Source organism: Cnephaeus nilssonii (genome assembly GCF_951640355.1).
Source record: "Cnephaeus nilssonii genome assembly, chromosome: 15".
Classification (NCBI taxonomy): Eukaryota; Metazoa; Chordata; class Mammalia; order Chiroptera; family Vespertilionidae; genus Cnephaeus; species Cnephaeus nilssonii.
Window position 1 is genome coordinate 53,997,583 of NC_137086.1, and position 19,076 is coordinate 54,016,658.

Sequence of the window (19,076 nt, forward strand, 5' to 3'; positions counted from 1 at the left end):
GTTTTAAATGTAATTGTATTTCTCTTAACCAGGTCTTCTTCCCCCATTCCCAAGCATTGATCGACCTGCTCCAAGCACTGGATGTGGCCAACAGGCTGGACATGATTCCTCAGGTTTGGAAAGGTCAGTTCAGCTGTGTGGCCAGGCCTATCTCACGTCCTTGTCCTGCATTTTGATTAACAAACATGTTAACATTGTTAGGGATGGAAACTTCCATTTTTAACTAAATTGAATATATTAGTTGTTTTATTTCAAGATCACTTGCTTATGTTGCATATTAAATTGCAGGAGTAAAAATATTTCTTAAATGGCCTAAAGTAGTTCCTTAGCGACAGGAAAAGGCTAAGGTTTTGTGTACCTGTTGTGTGATATGACAAAGGGAAGATTAGAATCCATGCTAATTATGTAGCACACCCTAAAAGTAAATGCAGGTTTCAAACCCCAAGGCCTTTCCCTCTCTACCATGTTTCTTTTCATCACTGGTTCGCTTGCTAGGCAGACAGTGATACTTAAGCTTCTAGGAAACAGCCCTGACTCTGTGTGTGAGTGGGGGGGGGGGGGGGGGGGGGCCACAGGCAGGGGTATGTGTATGAACTGGCTACAGAAGAAGATGCTGATCATAAAGTAAGTTTCTATCTGCCTCAAGTTTCCATGTCTGAGACACTGAGGCTATAGCCCTGCCCTTCTACTTCATAATCCTGCACTAATGGTTATATATAAAAGGTCATTGGCGATTCTCAAATGCTGTAAAACAAGATCTTGCCATTTACAGCTGGTGCAGCTCAAGTGTGGTGTGCCTGCTATGTGAACAACTTGGCCAGAGCAGGCATAGCTTTGTTAACACTGATCAGCTGCTAGTTTTCTGCATTTCTTTCCTGGAATAGATCATGTCAGCAGCTTAAGTTTACCCACTGAAAGTATGGGTGACAGCTGACAATAGGTAAAGGTCCGTCGGAGACGACTGGCTGTACATGATGGTGATCACTTCCCTCTGCGTTCCTTTTTTGTTTCAAGATAGTAAAGAATATGGTCACGCTTTCCGCAGCGACCTGAAAGAAGAGATGCTGATGCTGATGGCCAGGGATCGGCAGCCAGCAGAGGTAGGTGTGTGCCCGTGTCATGTCAGCATGGATGTATGCTAATAGTATGTCCTCTGACACTGAGGGCCCTGGAGGGGTACCTTCCCTGGCTCCATCTGACATGGTGGTGAATTCTGCTGTCTACACCCAGGTTTGAGTTATACACCTAAACTTACCCAGCCATTAGCAGAACACCAATTCTATAAGCCACTCTTGTTCCTCTCGTCCAGAGCAAGCAACATGAAAGTGGCTTCTTTCTGTCCTGGCGGTAGCAGCTCGCATGAAACTAGAATGTCTGTCTAGAAAGAAGGCCCTGGCTTACCCCAGGGCAGGCGCTTTGTTTTTTCCATGTTACTTGTGTGCTACGGACATGATGTGTTCAAATGGTCAGGTGCACTGCTCAGACGCTGTTCTTGGTCCTGTGGAGTCTCTTGAACTTCAGTTCTCATCAAACCAGTTAGCAGTTCTGACTGTGCAGCCTCTCTTTCAGCTTCAGGAGGCGTTCGCTGACTGTGCCGCGGACATCAAGTCTACTTTTGAAAGTCAGGATGCCAGGGGGACTGCTCCGCACTGGCCAGCCAGCGCTTTGCACTGCATAGCTGTCCTCTTCCTCCGGGCCGGGAGGACCCAGGACGCCTGGTGAGTCCAGTCCCACGCGTGTCAGCCAGAAGCACTGCATCTCAGCGGACATTTACCCTGGTCAGGAGAGTCTCAGATTTGGCTGTATGATGAATCGTTTATCAGGAGTCAAATGGGTTTTCTATGGGAACTTGCAAAAAAACTGAAAAGCAAACTTTTGGAAGAAGACCTCTCACTATACGTGATTAAGAGAGGACAGGGGCTAATTTTCTTTCCATTATGACCTTTTGTCTGGGCAAGTAAGTCACTTGTCTGTCCACTTCGATAGAGTAAAGTGATCAAAGAATTGTATTTTTTAAAGTGTTTTGGGCATTTGGTTTATTCAAGTATTTCACTTGTGGGTGCTCGCCCACGACCCAGCTTAAAATGTAGACTGTGGACTTGGATTTCAGGACAGTGCCATTTACCAGGATGAATTAAATATGCCTTGACCAGAGCCCGCTTTTGCTCTGTGCCACACTAATTTCAGTGTTTGTGCTTGGAGAGACCTTCTGCGGAGGAGTCAGCAGAAGAATCCTATGTAGAGGTCATCCCCATTGGATGGGAATGTTAGTTCTGAGAGTTAGTGAGAGGCATACTGTGTGCACTGCTTCAGGACAAGAAAGGAACTTAATGTGAACACAGTTCACCATCTCCAGGAAAAGCTGGGGAAGGCTTACTGCCTCCACGGTTTTAGGATAGCGGATCACGAACATGACCTTTGCTGCTAGTCAGAGACTGACGCTCGGATTTGTGACCTCAGGCAGGTTGAGACACACTTGCTATGAATCAGGCTGTGATGATTGGCGCAGGGGTACGGACCTCAGCTGAGTCATGGGAGCTGAATGTATGTGTTTCTCCTCCGTCCTGCGTGTGGCAGGGTGGTGGCGAGCATGTACATGAGACATGCCTCGATCTGAGCCTGCTCTTCATAGTAATTTTAGAATACACGGAACTTTTACTGGATGGCAAGAGAGGAAGGAGGTCACACTCTAGTGCATCCCTGTCTTGTAGCTGCCTGTAGGATGCAGCCCCTCCCTGGAGGGCTGCAGTGGTCCTCCCGGAGGACATACCCCGCAGCTCTCTCCGGCAACATTCAGACTTACCTGTGAAACTTGTCAGGCACACACATGAGGTTTGGGAGGAGGCTGTTAAGCACCTGAGGTGAGTGATGGACAGGCAGGGCCGGAGCCATGGAGCTCATCGATGGGCACCTGCAGAGCTTCCCCTGCAGGTGGAAGGACAGCTGATCTCTGAGGACCGCCTTCCGTCCCGCAGCCTTCATAGCCTTTCTCTTCCTCTCCAACAGGAAAATGCTGGGGCTTTTCAAGAAGCATAATAAGATCCCTCGGTAAGTTGAAGGTAGCAGGCCTGCCTGCCTAGGTACGTCCTCAAATGGGCTTAACTTCCGTGGGATGATTGGAATTTCTTCACGTACCTCAGCCGCAGCAGTTGAGTGCTCTACTGATAGGCAAGCAAATGGACGGTCGCTCTCACCCTCCAGGCAGGCGCAGGTCTATTGCCTGTGATCAGTGGTCACAGCACTGGGGCGACATTGGCCAGACCCCCAGGAAAGGCACAGAGAGCCTGTTCATTTTCTCTTTGGCCCGTTAACATGAGGCTTCATGCAACTTTGCCTCCAAAGCTCTAGTTGAGGATTTTATGATTGTACTTTCCAAGATGCTGGATTCTGCACATACAGCTGTGAGTGGGTGGTTAGGGTTCAGTTGAGGAATGTTGACATCTTGCCTTTCCTTTGCAGGAGCGAGCTGCTGAGTGAGTTTATGGACAGTGCAAAAGCATCCAACAGCCCTGCCCAGGCCATTGAGATAGTGCAGCTGGCGAGTGCCTTCAGCCTACCTGTTCGTGAGGGCCTCACCCAGAGAGTGATGGCTGACTTTGCACTCAGCCAGGAGCAAAAGTAAGTGGCTACTGTATTGGCCCCATGAGGAGACATTATCAGGATGGAGCAGACCATTCAAATGGTCAAATCTGAATCTGCCCGTTCAAATGTGTATAGCTTTCTACCCCCTTGGTTTCCTTTCTTTTCAAAGTGTCAGCAAGTGTTGATTTACCAATAGTTTCAGTGCTGTGCGGGTCAGGGAGACCTGTAGATTTGGCTGTAGGACCCTTTTCCTTTGTTAATATGGTTTAGTGAAGCAGCAGAATTTCCCGGCCCCAAGACTGAATTGCGGTGTAACGCGTTTATTTTCCTTACAGGGAAGCCCTGGGACACCTGCCTGCCTGTGACAGCGATAGTGACAGCAGCAGTGACAGCGACAGCGACATCAGTGGAGGCAAATAAAAGTGGTTCAGTCAGGAAGCTGTGGCCTAGCATAGGATGTTAACATTTAACCAGGATATGAATGAAACAAGAATATAGGTTTGGTGAACTTTGAAATACAATTGCTACAATACTAACCTATTTAAAGGTTATATTCCGTATTTGATACTTTCCAAAGCATCCATTCAAGGTTATGGTTTAAACAGAAGCAGCACTAACTACCATTTTGTTCTTTGGATCCACATTGTGAGGTGCATAGCTCCTGATTGCAGCAGCTCTGCACACCTGTGGGGCCTGCCTGCCAACCTGGCACTGCTTCATCAGTGTGGTTCATTTGCCCCTGTACTGAACTCGAGCTTCTGTCAGCTGATGCTGTGACGCTGGTACTTCCTTAGAGAATGTGTCTAAAGGAAGTTTGCCTACAATTACATCACTTTTGATACTGTGTTCATATCCCAATTTCAGGGATATTTATATGGGGAAAAACTGTACGTCTTAGAATCAATTAAATGACAATGGCAAGAGTTTAGGCTGCACAACTGGGAAAATGAAGGCTGTAAATAGATAGCCAATGTCCATGTGTATGCGTTTCCATCATTGTTATATAGCCTTTGCCAGTCTTCCCAGGATGGGGCTGGCACAAGGTGTTCCATCCTCCCTCCCCCCCCTTCTCTCTTGTCCTCGTTTTGTCTGGGCACCTTAAGCTGTGCTGTAATCACAATGTCTAAAGGGCTTGTCCTGCCCTAGCCGGTTTGGCTCGGTGGATAGCGCGTCGGCCTGCGGACGGGAAGGGTCCCAGGTTCGATTCTGGTCCAGGGCACATACCTGGGTTGCACGCTTGGTCCAGTGTGCAGGAGGCAGCCAATAAATCGATTCTTATCATTGATGTTTCCTCCTTCCCTCTCACTCTCTGAAATAAATGGGCTTGTCCTGACAAGCGGATTAAAATGTCTTAACATGATTGTGTGTTGCTGTAATCAAGTTAGGCTTGCCTCTACTTCTAGCATCTGTCTCTTACCATCATGACTTTGAAATGTGGAAGCTGACATGAACTTGAGGCTGGAAGGAGTGTGCTCACCTTTGAAAGGGGTTCTCTACCGCAGGCTGCTTTGCTCACCTGGCTCCCAGATGCACTGAGGACCCCAGGAGTTCTCGCAGGTGAGCACCTTCATGCTTACCCTCCAGGACTGCCATTCATAGGCACTGCACTGTATTCCTGTCTGATCCCAACTCAACCGTCCTCACTAGGCCAGGAACCATTCCTGTCCTCAGAAACCTAAGCATTGGCTCTAAGGCATCTAATTGAGGGACTGGGGTAGGGGTTACAGCAGTTAGCTGCTTATGCATTCATGTGCATTGTCATTAGCTCCTTGACCCATCAAAGCAAATGAGCGGAAGGACAGATTGAGATTAGCCTTTTGGTCTTGGTTTGCAACTCCAAGGAGAAGAACCTGGCTACCTGGAAGCTTCTGCCAACTCTGCCCTTTCCCCTTGGTTCTTAGGCTCTTATAAATGCCTCTCGGCCAAATACCAAGTGGTAGGTACACTGTGTGTGTTGCGTCCCAAAATAAAATATAACTTTCCTGTGGTACCAATCAAAAAAGTTTGGGATATATACTACAGGATGTCCCCCCAAAAATGTATACAGTTTGAACGATTATAAAGTCAGTGTTTATTAACATACAGTTCATTTTAAAAATTATCAGCTATTCAATGTGTATACATTTTGGGGGGCACTCTAAATTTCTAGTGCCTTTCAATCACTAGAACAATCTACCTCTTAACTAAATGTATTTGGCATTTTGGCTTGTACATCACTCTTGAGTTTGACCAGCAGGAATGAATTTACCACCAAGAACCCTTGGATTTCTGGGACCCAACTCGCAGCCCGGAACTGAGTGCACAGGACTTCCTACCTCTGCTGTTGCTGCTTCCCGAAGAAATTTTCTATACATACAAGCTAGAAATGATACTTTCTGAAAAGGGATAAGCTACTCAGTTTTCATCTGTTTTATTCAGTTTGCTCCAGGGGCAAAATCAATAATAATAGGGATCACAAACATCATTTTGATTGGCTCACAAGCCTGATCAGTAAAACCTGAAAAACGGAAAATGTTATTACACAAGTTGCAAAGAAAGTACTCCTGGAGTTCACTGACATGATAGCAAGTGGAAATAATATAAATGCAACAGGTGTTAACATTTAGAACAGCATTTGTAACCTGCCCCTTTCTAGACAATTCTGGGACCCTGCTGTTAACCCTTCACATATTACTGTTGATTTCCTCTGACAAAACTTCTAGGCTTTACTCTTGCTGCACTCTAGTGGTTCCTATGCCTACAGCGCTGGCGTACGCTGTCAGGATTTCCACTATCTGTTTAGTTTCTAGAGTCATCCGGGCTTCCTTGAGCCAGTCCTGCGCCACTCGCCTGGACTCCCCTTTCAGCTGATTGACAAACTTCGCCGCCAGCTCCAGGTCACCATGCTCAATGCAATAGGAGGCATAGGACAGTAACTTAAATGTGTTTATATCCTCAGGGGAGAGCTCCACTGGTGGCTTCAGTTGCTGAGGCGGGAATAGGAGCAGGGACTGCAAGTAGGAGAGGAAGTATTGGTATAAGCTATTTCTGGTTTCATCAATCATTGCTACTCTCCGGGCCAGTTTTTGGACAGCATAGAAACGGGCTCTAAGGGTCTCTTCACTGTACACCCCACGGGTCAGGGACTCTGGAGGGATCGCTGCGGTTAAAGTTTGGGCAAATTCACTATCAGAACAGGTGGCTCTGATGGCCTCGACAGCACTACCCAGCGGGACAGTGGGCAGTTCTGCAGATGCCGTCTTCATGCTGTACTTGAGTGCCTCCACCGAGAGCCAGAGTTGGTGGGCTTTTCTGGCCTCCTCTTCGGCAACTGCATGACCTATGAAGAAAACAAAGGCAAAGAAAAACATTTTTCTTTCCACGCGACTAAGTTCCTTCTCACACATGCAGAGAAATGATGTACCTTCAATAAGCTAAATCCACACGTGGGGAAGATGGGGCCACAAAGCCTCCAAGCCACCCACCACTTATTTCTGGAGTGTTCTTTCCTGGCTGGCCTCTCCAGGGGAGGCAACGAGCCATGACAATTGGGTGAGGACTTTTTCCTAAGGCCCTGGAGAAAACTGAGATGTACGCGCACAAGCACAACCCAGTCTCCTTTCTGTGACATCCAGGACAGTGCATGGCATCTAATTCAGATGTTTATCTGTAGAAATGTTTGAGAAGGAAACATTTAAATTAGGCTAAGGCCACCAAAAACCTCCTGAAAAGGGAAGACTTCAAATATACTTAATGGACTACTTATCTGACAAAAGACTTCTGTAACACCCCAAAGAAACCCATTTTACCAACATCTTCATTGTTAAGATTTCCCTTTCAATGTGGTACGTGGAGGCCTCAGCATAACTACGGTCCATTTGGAGGGTGGGACCAGCACATCACCACGACCAGATAACAGGGCTGGAGGCAGGTCAGCACAGCTGGAGGCAAGCACGTGATCACACTGACCTTTTTCTCCATCAGGACATGTGTGACAACCAAAGCGTGTTGGGTAAACTGCCTTGTAAATGGTAAGCTCATGTCTGTCAACTTATTTTAATTTTCAGATTCTTTTAAATTTCCTCTCACAATGCTCTATGTTCCAAATTTACCAGATCTGGGGCTAATTTTCTAACAAATGAATAGTTTATTACAGTGATCTCATCTTATGTGCCCTCATGTCGCTGCATATATCCCACTATCCCCGTAACGATCTAAGAGGCCCGAGGACTCACTCTGAACAGCCTGTTCGATTCCTCTCAGTCTGGCATAGGCAGTGTTTATATCCAGAGTGAAGTTGTCAACTTGCTCCTGACTGAGCCGACGGAACTCTAATTCTTGTTCGGCAAGTTTTTCAGACAGGTCCTACAGTGAAACAAACAGTGCACACGAGAGTCGATGCTTCCACAATGCACACCACTTATTGGGACACTCAAGTCTTCCAGCAGCTGCTTATCTCCAAAAGCAAAGGGGCCTTTTAAGTCTCAAAGTAGTTGTCATGAAATGCCTACATTACGTGTGTGTTCTCAGAATTTCCTAAAACTGATTGATCCGTAGCTTTATACAAATTTACTAATGAAAACTAACATAAGAGGAGGCAGACTAGCAGAAGGCTATGAAAATGAGAAAATCGTTTAGAAAGTAACTGTACTGCCACACAAATATATTAACTTGTATCCAATATCCTCTATATTATAAAGGACTTGAGCAGAAACTAATTATGATTAAAGGTATCCTAATGATTTCCAAACAACCTTTCTGGGAGGTTTCCTCACATATAAAAATCTAGAAACTACCACACAATCACAGGAGTTTATGGGGTGAAGCAGTGTCAATTCCCTCACAATGTCCCACTTTCTAAAAAGTATCACCATCAGGTGTCCCTTTTGTCTGACGATTGGTTCTGCCTGATGGTCTGCCTTCAGCACCACTGCATCCTAGCATATAGTAGGCACTGCCTGGCACGGAGCTGGCTGAATGGACTCATTGTCAAGTATTAGTGTCTGCGTTCCTAAAACCCCTTGTACTAACCCTCCTTAAAGCTCTGAAGGCTCCAAATGACGGGACAGATATAAAACACGTGATTAATAACAAAGATACACATTTATGTAAAAAGGAGCAGTTTTGCAATATACAAAAGCCCCACTCCAAGGGTAGGTACCATTAGCAATCTTTCCCCAGTCTTCCATATCCTCAGAGGGAATGCCATTCAAAGCATGTTAAACGGAAAGGAGAGCCCCGGCTGGGTGGCTCAGTTGGTTGTAGTGTCCCATACACCAAAAGGCTGCGGGTTCGATCCTGTCAGGGCACGTACGGGAGGCAACCAATTGATGTTTCTCTCTCAACCCCTCTTTCCTCTCTCTCTAAAGTCAATAAACATATCCTCGTGTGAGGATTAAAAATACTGTATATAAATAGCCCAGCCGGTGTGGGTCAGTGGTTGAGTGTCAACCTATGAACCAGGAGGTCACGGTTCAATTCCCTGCCAGGACACATGCCCGGGTTGCAGGCTAGATCCCCAGGGGTGTGCAGGAGGCAGTCGATCAATGGTTCTCATCATTGATGTTTCTATCTCTCTCTCCCTTCTCCCTTTCTAAAGTCAATAAAATATTTTAAATATATACATATATAAGTAAATAAAGGAGAGATCGCTGTGAACGGCAAGGGGGAAGGGGAGCCAATGTTTTTACAAGAGGTCCTCACCTGTTCGAATTCTTGTTTCAGTTCCTGTTCTTGCACCCTGAGGACATCTTGTAAGTGATCAGTGTGTGCAGCAGTCTGTCGGCGGAGCTGGGTTCTCATTTCATTCTCCATGGCATCTCTGACTTCCTCTACCTGTGAAACCAAACAGTAATGATTAGTCCCCAGGTCCCCACTTACGCTCTTAGGAGAAGACTAGTAACCATGGTGACAGAAGCCTCCATGTCCTGGTCTCCCGTGATGTGCCACACAAGCCTACACATCTTTACTAGTACTTCTACTTCTTATCTGAATCAGAAAGCTGAACGCTGAAAGGCAACTCAAACAAGGTCACACAGTTGTGGCAAAAATCTAATTTTAAACAGTAGTCTCTCTGGCTCCAAGTTTGTGTTTCTTCCATACCACCAGGCTGCCTCCTGTACAAAGCAAACACTGTCATTTCCCTAATCACACACTCCCCTTGAGAATGAACAAATCCCAGATCATAGGGAAAAAAACCACTACAGAGACTTGGGATCAAACACAGCTTCACCACAACCATGTGTGTGACTCTAGGGAAATGATGTATCTCCTCAAGTCTTCGCTTTCTCATCTGTGAATAACGCCCACTGTGAAAAACTGTTAAGAAAATTAATATCTGGCAGTTGCTGAACACACTTACTTTTAAACAAAGAAAACTTGCTTTGAAACTGCTTATTTTATATTAATTTAGATTCAACGTGGGCCAAATCAAACCACACTATGAAAAGCCCTGCCTAACCATTAGCCTTGGGTCATGTTACAAGTTATTTAATGCTGATTACCTACAATTCATTAACTGGCTTATTCTCAGAAACAATATAATTAATAAATGAATCCATTTAGTTAGTGTATAAATATTTATGGAGAGGGAGCCCTGTGCAGGCAGTGCCTACTATATGCTTAGATGCAGTGGTATTCAGGCAATCAGACAATAAACTAAATGAACATCTTAAACTGTGATACTTGTTTTTAAGAAAACAGGGCAGTATGAGAGAGAAATATAGAGGCTCTACGTTAGATTGAAGGGTTAGGTATGGAGTTGCCGAGGTGACACCCAAGCTTGGAAGAAAGGTTTAAAGAGAGGAACCTGAACAAGATATCAGGCAGAGCAAAGACTCCAGGGAAAAACATGTAGTCAAGGTACCCCTCACAAAATAACAAAAACGGGGGCCCCTGGTAAGTAAGGGAAGGAGGGAAGCGTGGCTCACAGCAAACAGGAATAAGTTCAAGAGGGCTTGTTGATACAGGTTAAGAGTCTGGATTTCATACTAAATGCAGGTAGTCAGTGAAGGGTTTTCAGCCTGGTGTTCGATCAGAATGTTTTCTAAGGACTACTAGCCTGTGTAAACAGACATAGAAAGATGGGTATGAAAACATGGAACCTGTCAAGATGACACTCTGGACAACAGTGGTAGGAATAAAGAATGAGAAAGTGAAGAGATCTGGGATTTACTTGGATGGAGATCTGGTAGGATCTGTCAATGGACTGGATGTGCAATTGGTGGAGGAACGACTAAGCATGATTTTTTTTAAATAATTTTTTACAGAGGAAGGGAGAGGGATAGAGTTAGAAACATCGATGAGAAAGAAATATCGATCAGCTGCCTCCTGCACATGTCCTACTGGGGATGTGCCCGCAACCAAGGTACATGCCCTTGACCGGAATCGAACCTGGGACCCTTCAGTCTGCAGGCCGACGCTCTATCCACTGAGCCAAACCAGTTTGGGCTGGTTTCTTGTTGAGCAACTGGGCAGGTGTAGGTTCATTTGAGAAGCAAGCTGAGGGAGGAGCTGGGAGACTGATTGGAGAAAATCAAGAAATTTGTTGTGAATATGCTGAGTCTGAAATGACAGAATCCAGCAGGAGACAAGTGTGCTGCTCTCAGGCAACTAGAAGGCAAGGCAAATATTGGAACTAGCAACATAAATGTCTCAGGTGACAGGTAATGCTTACACTTCAAAGCCACAGGACTAGATAAGAGCACCTGGAGACAGATTAGATGGGTAGGTTTCAGAACCAATGCCGATGCATGCCGATATCTGAGAGGCTGAGCAAAAGAGGCCAAGGAGTGGCCAGCAAGGTGGGAGCAAGGCCAGAAGAATGTGGTTCTAGTGGAGAAGGGAAGGAAGAGTTTCAAGGAGGAGGGAGTGGTCAGCTGTGCAGCTGAAAGGACACAAAGGTAGGATGCGTAGTCAGGTTCCCAAATCAGCCTATAGACCCCTATTTAATACATGATGTACCCAGACAGAAGACTAAAGAGGAATTCCACCCACTCTTAACCACCAACTACTTAAAAACACTGGCAGAGCAAAATATACTCAGAACCTAACAGAGATTCTCCCAGTACTGCTTTAAGGGGCAGAGGCTGTCTGGGAAAAGGTGAGCTAGATAACCCTAGTACCAGCAGCTTGTTACTACACTTCTGCACCTGCTCCACATAAAGGCACTCTGCCAGCTACTCTTTCCCTGGAAGTCCTGACTACACAAGGACCAAAGCTCCATTCAAGAGGTGGTTTGGCAGGACTTACATGTAGTATTTTAGTCAGTGACTGCTGCTATTATCTCGAGAGATAGAGTTAGATTCACTTTAAATGCTAGGCCAGTGGTCGTCAAACTGCGGCTCGTGAGCCACATGCGGCTCTTTGGCCCCTTGAGTGTGGCTCTTCCACAAAATACCACGTGCGGGCGCGCACGTACAGTACAATTGAAACTTCGTGACCCATGCGCAGAAGTCAGTTTTCGGCTCTCAAAAGAAATTTCAATCGCTGTACTGTTAATATTTGGCTCTGCTGACTAATGAGTTTGCCGACCACTGTGCTAGGCAATCACGCCCTAGCTGGTTTGGTTCAGTGGATAGAGAACCAGCTTGTGGACTGAAGGGTGCCAGGCTCGATTCCAGTCAAGGGCACTTGCCCTGGTTGTGGGCCAAATCTCCAGTGGGAGGCGTGCAGAAGGCAGCCAATCAATGATTCTCTCTCATCACTGATGTTTCTACCTCTCCCTCTCCCTTCCTCTCTGAAATCAATAAAAATTATTTTTTAAAAATATTAGGCAATTGTAGAAGTGTTTCTTCTACCTTTCTGTCTTGTTCAGCCTGTATCTCACTCCTGTGGTGTTCTAATGCTTTTGCCACTGCAGAGTCAAACGCCCGCTTTTCTTCCCGCTTCTGTTTCTCCAAGGCTAACGCAATGTGCTGCTTCTCCGTGGCTTTCTGCTCTGCGAGCTCTCTGTTTAGCTGGTCGATGCGACGATGTGCATGAGCAACCAGGGAGTTCAGGTCATCGGTAGATAGCTTGTCAGCTAAACAGAAAACCACAATAAAATGTTAATTATTTCACCCAGACTACATATCTACAAGGTAACTTGTTTCAACTGGTTATAAAATTTAACTTTAACAACTGTAAAGAAAAGCAAAGAGTAGCTAACATTTGAAAAGAGATTTAGATTCTCCAGTGCAGTCAGAAATTCATAGCTCATGACCAACGACTAAGGTGTTTTCAATCCCAAGCAAAGTAATTTTGGTCAGCTTTCAATATATATTAAGTTCTTTTCCAGGAACCCAAATTAACACTTCTACAAGTTTTAAAAGTACTCATGCCCAAAGATTCTGATTTAGGCTTAAACACTCCTTTTCCCCTAATTTCATAATCCAAAAGTATTTTACTATATTATATTAACATAGATTAAAAATTATGGCTCTAACAGCAAAATACAGAATGTAATAAATACTACATGATATATGATTCAACTTTATAATAAGACTAAAAAGCAAAAAACAAAGTGGGGATAAGAGATTTACTGACCAAATTCAACATGTGTAAAACCTTTGTAGATTGATTCAAATAGAACAATTAAAACAACTTTTATAAAAAACGGGATATTTGAACACTGAATAGACATTTGATGATATTAAGGAATTATTACTGTTTTAGGTGTGGTAATGGTATAATGACTGGGTGGATTTTTTAAAATTATGCTGAAAGTATTTATAAGTAATAGAATAGAATAGTTGGAATCTGCTTCAAAATAAGCTGTGAAATAGACAAAACTAACCATGTGTTAATCATTGGTGAAGTTGGGTGATGGGTCCATAGGAGTTCATTATAGTTTTCTTCTGACTTTTTACTTTTTAAAATTTTACAAAATAAAAACTTAAAACACACACACACGCACACACACACACCCATACAGGTTTCCAATCACTTGGTGAAACATTTTTGTAGATGAGAGAACATGGATGAAAAAATATCCAAATCAGATTTCTCACATGTAACATAATTCTACTTTATATTATTTAGATGGTTTAGTATAAGAATCATAAGCACAACAAAAAGACTTCAGTCTTTTAAGACTCAAAAGCCTTGAAACATAAAAGACACATAATTACTCACCTAGGTCAGAAATAGCTATAAAAGAAAAGAAAAACAGTTTTTTAAAAAGATATACATATTTCAGCTATTAATCATTAACAACTAAATAGAAATATCCCAAAGGAAACAAGAAGGAATGAGAAACAAACAGAAAAACCATATTTTAATATTGGGAAGCAAAATAATAGTTTATTTCCTAAAAATTTAGAGGACTGTAAAACTATAAATCAAGGTAAATTTTAACATCTTAGAAAGTAAGAGGAGTTAAAACGAGTTTTCATTTCTAGGTAATCATCTCTATTTTTGCTAAAGCAATCAATTTAGTTTTCACATAGAAGCTGTAACTCTCACCCCACCCTCCATTGGCATTAGTTCATAAAGTATTTCACTACGACACAGTCCTGACTCTGTTCTCAGTACTAGGCTTCTCCTAACATTTCAAATAATTAAGAAGTTGATCTTTCTTCTTTGGAAATCTGAAAACCGTGAGCTCACATGAAAGTTGCATTGGATCTGTACAAATCACACTCAGAGCCAAGAAGGTCTGATTCAATGGTAAGGAGAAGAACTCTGCACAGTTTGGACGACACTCCCCACCACGGGCACAAGCACCGCTGTGTGGACAGCTGCCAGCAGAGGGAACCACAGCTCTCCTGCCTCTCAGTATGAGCTTCTAACATCCTGGGTATGATCCTTGGATCCAAAAAGTCCAAGTACAGGTATTTCTCATCCAAAACAACTCTTAATTTCAGCCACTTAATCTGACATTCAACCAGAAATCTTGTTAGAAATAATACTAGTAAATGTGCCTATATATACTAGTCTTGAAGCAATAAAGGAGATACTCCCTGGGAGTACAATTTACTGCCCGCACCCTGTCCTCCCATCCCGGCAACAGCGCGCTTCCTAATGGCTCCCCCGCTCCTTCCCCACGGTGGTGTTTACCATTCATTTTGTTATACTTTTACATATGATGCATCCTTAAACAATATATGGTTTTGTTCCACACGTTCTTAAGCTTCATATAAGTGATATTCTACTCTATGTATTCTGCAACTCTTTGTTTTTAACATCTATGTTTGAGAGACAGAGTTCTGGTTCATTCATTTGTACTGCTATATGTGAGGCACATTGAGCTGTTTCCAGTTTTTCTGCTCTTAAAAACAGTGCTGCTAAGAACATTTTCACGACTCTCCTGGCACTCATGTGAGTCTTCTAGATCACATATCTACCTAGGAGTTGAACTGTTGGATCAGGAAGTATTCACATAATCAACTTCACAAGATACTATAAATTGTGGTTCAACAAATCAATCGCTAGATGACTGCAATGATGTTTTATTCCTATTCTTCATTTTCAGTGCTCCTGGCACACCTACTAGGAGGCCCATATCCCTCACCCTCAGGTTACTCCAACAGCTTTTAACTAGCTTCCTTGTCCTTAGGCACCCTTCCCTACACCCTCAACCTCATAAAAATGCATTTTCCTCCTTATTACAATCACATCACTTCTCAAACACCTGAAAGGCAGAGAGAACAGTGAGGCTAGTGGGTAAGAATGAAATCCTGGCTCTATCTCCAACCTTGGGCAAATTACTTAACCTGTGTCTCAATTTTCTCATCTACAAAAACACCTCATAGGACTATAATAAAAATTTAAATAAGTTGATACCAGTGAAGCAATTAGAACACAGTGCTAGACATAAACTAATGCTCAAGTGTGGAGAGCAGCTACAGCATTTGGACAGGTTCAAGCCTGGGACTAATGAGAGGGCACGATCCACTCGTGACAAAGCCACGTGCAAATCCCAGCACAATTATAGCATAGCCAAAGGCTATAGTAGTAAGCTTGAACCTATGGTCCAAACCTGTGGTCCCACGTGGCTGAGTGATATGGGCTGCGGGAGGTGCAGCAAGTAAACAAAACTTGATCAGGTGCATGTAACTGAGTAGATTCGAATCCCACGAGAACGTTGGAAACATCTTGACCACTCCCTTACTTTGCCTCGTGGAAACTGGCTATAAAATAAACTCGGCTTGTAGTCTGTGGCACTGTCGCTAGCTCTCCATCAGAGAGAACAGCATCCCACCCAGACCCAGCTTTCTTCTCTGGTCTGTCTTTTCTCAATCCTTCACCGCCCCCTCTCAGGCTCACCAAACCTGGCTGTGCTGGCACGGCACACCGAGTATGGGGAACAGGGGCTGAGTTCAGGCTGGCCCATAGCCGTGTTGGCACGGCACATTCAAGAATGTTAGCTATTATTTTATACTAGAGGCCCGGTGCACAAATTCGTGCATGAATATCACCAGGACATTTATAACTTAGGGAAATAAGACTAATTAAGAGTAAAATAACTGGTAACACAAACTAGTACTAACATATTTGGGATAGGTATTTTTTTTTTTCACTTTTTTTTTTTTTAATTTCTTTATTGATTAAGGTGTCACATATTTGTCCTCATCCCCCCATTCCCATCCCACACCCCTCCCCATGGATGCCCCAACCCTCTGTTGAACTTAAGCATTGGTTAGGCTCATATGCATGCACACAAGACCTTTGGTTGATCTCTCCCCCCTCCCCCCACCCTCCCCTATCCTCCCTCTGAGGCCCGATAGTCCGATCGATGCCTCCTTGTTTCTGGTTCTGTTCTTGTTCATCAGTCTATGTTGTTCATCATTTCCCCTAGATGAGCGAAATCATGTGTCACTAGAGATATAAGAATTGAATGTGCAACGAGCAATAATAGTTATGCTGACAGGCAAATGAATCAGTCTGTAGTGAGTTTCTTTCTGGACCAACAGTTCTTTTGAGACCTAATATCAGTGTCCACCAGTTCCTTATGAGTACATGTCGGCACTGACCCCTCAGCTCTGGATGGTGGACAAATGGTGGTAATGCAGGTCCGACTCCCTCTGGTTTGGTCTCGGCCGGACCCAGGGGCACGGCTTCACCCGGATCCAGGGGCCCACGGCCTCACCCGGACCCGGGACCCAGCCTCACCCGGATCCAGGGGCACACGGCCTCGCCCAGACCCAGGATTCAGGTTCACCCGGACCCAGGGGCGCATGGCCTCACCCGGACCCAGGGGCGCGTGGCCTCTCCCGGGCCCGAGATCCAGCCTCACCCGGATCCAGGGGCACACGGCCTCGCCTGGACCCGGGCTCCAGCTTTCCCCGGCCCCAGGGGCACGTGGCCTCACCCGGACCCAGGGGCGCGTGGCCTCTCCCAGACCCAGGGTCGCGTGGCCTCACCCGGATCCAGGGGCCCACGGCCTCACCTGGACCCGGGACCCAGGCTCACCCGGATCCAGGGGCCCACAGCCTCACCCGGACCCGGGGCCAGGCTCACCCGGATCCAGGGGCCCACGGCCTCACCTGGACCCGGGACCCAGGCTCACCCGGATCCAGGGGCCCACGGCCTCACCCGGACCCGGGGCCAGGCTCACCCGGATCCAGGGGCCCACGGCCTCACCCGGACCCGGGGCCAGGCTCACCCGGATCCAGGGGCCCACGGCCTCACCCGGACCCGGGACCCAGGCTCACCCGGATCCAGGGGCCCACGGCCTCACCCGGACCCGGGGCCAGGCTCACCCGGATCCAGGGGCCCACGGCCTCACCCGGACCCGGGGCCAGGCTCACCCGGATCCAGGGGCCCACGGCCTCACCCGGACCCGGGGCCAGGCTCACCCGGATCCAGGGGCCCACGGCCTCACCCGGACCCGGGACCCAGGCTCACCCGGATCCAGGGGCCCACGGCCTCACCTGGACCCGGGACCCAGGCTCACCCGGATCCAGGGGCCCACGGCCTCACCCGGACCCGGGGCCAGGCTCACCCGGATCCAGGGGCCCACGGCCTCACCCGGACCCGGGGCCAGGCTCACCCGGATCCAGGGGCCCACGGCCTCACCCGGACCCGGGACCCAGGCTCACCCGGATCCAGGGGCCCACGGCCTCACCCGGACCCGGGATCTAGCTTCCCCCGGACCCAGGGGCACGTGGCCTCACCCGGACCCAGGGGCACGTGGCCTCTCCCAGACCCAGGGTCGCGTGGCCTCAACCGGATCCAGGGGCCCACGGCCTCACCCGGACCTGGGATAGGTCTTAAATGAGCTCATATTCCAGAGGCGAGCATATCTATTAACCTTTTGCACTCGGATGTCGAGTGTGACTCGACACGGTTAGCATTAGAATAAAGGAATCGAGAAAAAAAGCAAGCGAGTGCAAAGGGTTAAGGGCTGGGATAATCATGGAATACTTCACTATCTCCAGAGTTACACAAAAACTCAGTAACGGGCCGAAACCGGTTTGGCTCAGTGGATAGAGCGTCGGCCTGCGGACTGAAAGGTCCCAGGTCCAATTCCGGTCAAGGGCATGTACCTTGGTTGCGGGCACATCCCCAGTGGGGAGTGTGCAGGAGGCAGCTGATTGATGTTTCTCTCTCATCGATGTTTCTAGCTCTCTATCTCTCTCCCTTCCTCTCTGTAAAAAATCAATAAAATGTATTTTTTTAAAAACAAAACAAAAAACAACAACAACTCAGTAACGGGGAGGAAAACTGTGGCTGTGGGCACGAAAAAGGAAACTTCACCAGAGGCCATTTGTCCCTTTTAAATTTTGTATTATGGGAATAGGTAATCTTTCGGAAACTGCCAGGCCAGAGTGGCTCAGTGGTTAAGAGTTGACCTATGAACCAGGAGGTCGTGGTTCGATTCCTGGTCAGAGCATATGCTTGGGTTGCAGGCTCAATCCCCAGGGTGGGGCATACAGAAGACAGTTGATCAATGATTCCCTCTCATCACTGATGTTTTTATCTTTCTCCCCCTTTCTGAAATCAATATAAATATTTTTTAAAGTTAAATTAAATTAATAAAACATTAAATGGAGGTTGTGCAAAAAAAAAAAAGAAAAATCCAGAGATGGCATTGTAGGGGACTTTCCCTTTGTACATGATACATTTCTTCAATGCCATGTATTTCAATCTCGTTACTACTAACATTCTGGCCAGCTAATTCTTTGTTGTGAGTGGCTGTAGAGTGTAGGTTATGTAGTAGCATCTGTGGCCTGTACCCACTAGATGCCAGTAGCAACCCCCCCATAATGTGGCAAATAAAAATGTCTTCAGACATTACCAATGTCCTTCAGGGAAGGTGGGGTAACAAAAACGACCGGGTTGGGAACAACTGCTTTAACGTTTTCATGTTTTACAATGGGCATTTTCAAAAGCAGCAAAAGAATTTTTTAAAAGTTCAAAACTTCACTCATACAACTTAACAAAAGGAAGATAAACAATCCAATAAAAAAATGGACAAATGATCTAAGTAGACACTTTTTGAAAAAGGACATACAGAAGGCCGTGAGACATATGAAAACATGCTCAAAGTCACTAATCATCCGAGAGATGCAAATCAAAACAAAAATGAGGTA

At 45.9% G+C, this 19,076-nt stretch overlaps 2 protein-coding genes across 8 annotated transcripts in view; one reads left to right on the forward strand and one right to left on the reverse strand.

Annotated features, from left to right (window-relative positions):
- Nucleotides 1–5,814, forward strand: part of PTCD3 (pentatricopeptide repeat domain 3) — a 39,455-nt gene extending 33,641 nt beyond the window's left edge. The window contains exons 19-24 of the mRNA XM_079791841.1: nt 33–123; nt 1,015–1,100; nt 1,570–1,718; nt 3,007–3,048; nt 3,460–3,618; nt 3,918–5,814. Of these exons, the coding sequence (XP_079647967.1) occupies nt 33–123; nt 1,015–1,100; nt 1,570–1,718; nt 3,007–3,048; nt 3,460–3,618; nt 3,918–4,002 (612 nt within the window). The 3' untranslated portion in view covers nt 4,003–5,814. The remainder of the gene's footprint in view (nt 1–32; nt 124–1,014; nt 1,101–1,569; nt 1,719–3,006; nt 3,049–3,459; nt 3,619–3,917) is intronic.
- Nucleotides 5,815–5,970: 156 nt separating this feature from the next.
- The window catches only part of IMMT (inner membrane mitochondrial protein), a 54,778-nt gene continuing 41,672 nt past the window's right edge, over nt 5,971–19,076 (reverse strand). For all 7 annotated transcript variants that reach the window (XM_079791836.1, XM_079791833.1, XM_079791835.1 and 4 more), the window contains 5 exons: nt 13,675–13,689; nt 12,360–12,583; nt 9,265–9,396; nt 7,797–7,926; nt 5,971–6,901 (listed from right to left, as the gene is read on the reverse strand). In XM_079791836.1, the coding sequence (XP_079647962.1) occupies nt 6,288–6,901; nt 7,797–7,926; nt 9,265–9,396; nt 12,360–12,583; nt 13,675–13,689 (1,115 nt within the window). In that variant the 3' untranslated portion in view covers nt 5,971–6,287. The remainder of the gene's footprint in view (nt 6,902–7,796; nt 7,927–9,264; nt 9,397–12,359; nt 12,584–13,674; nt 13,690–19,076) is intronic.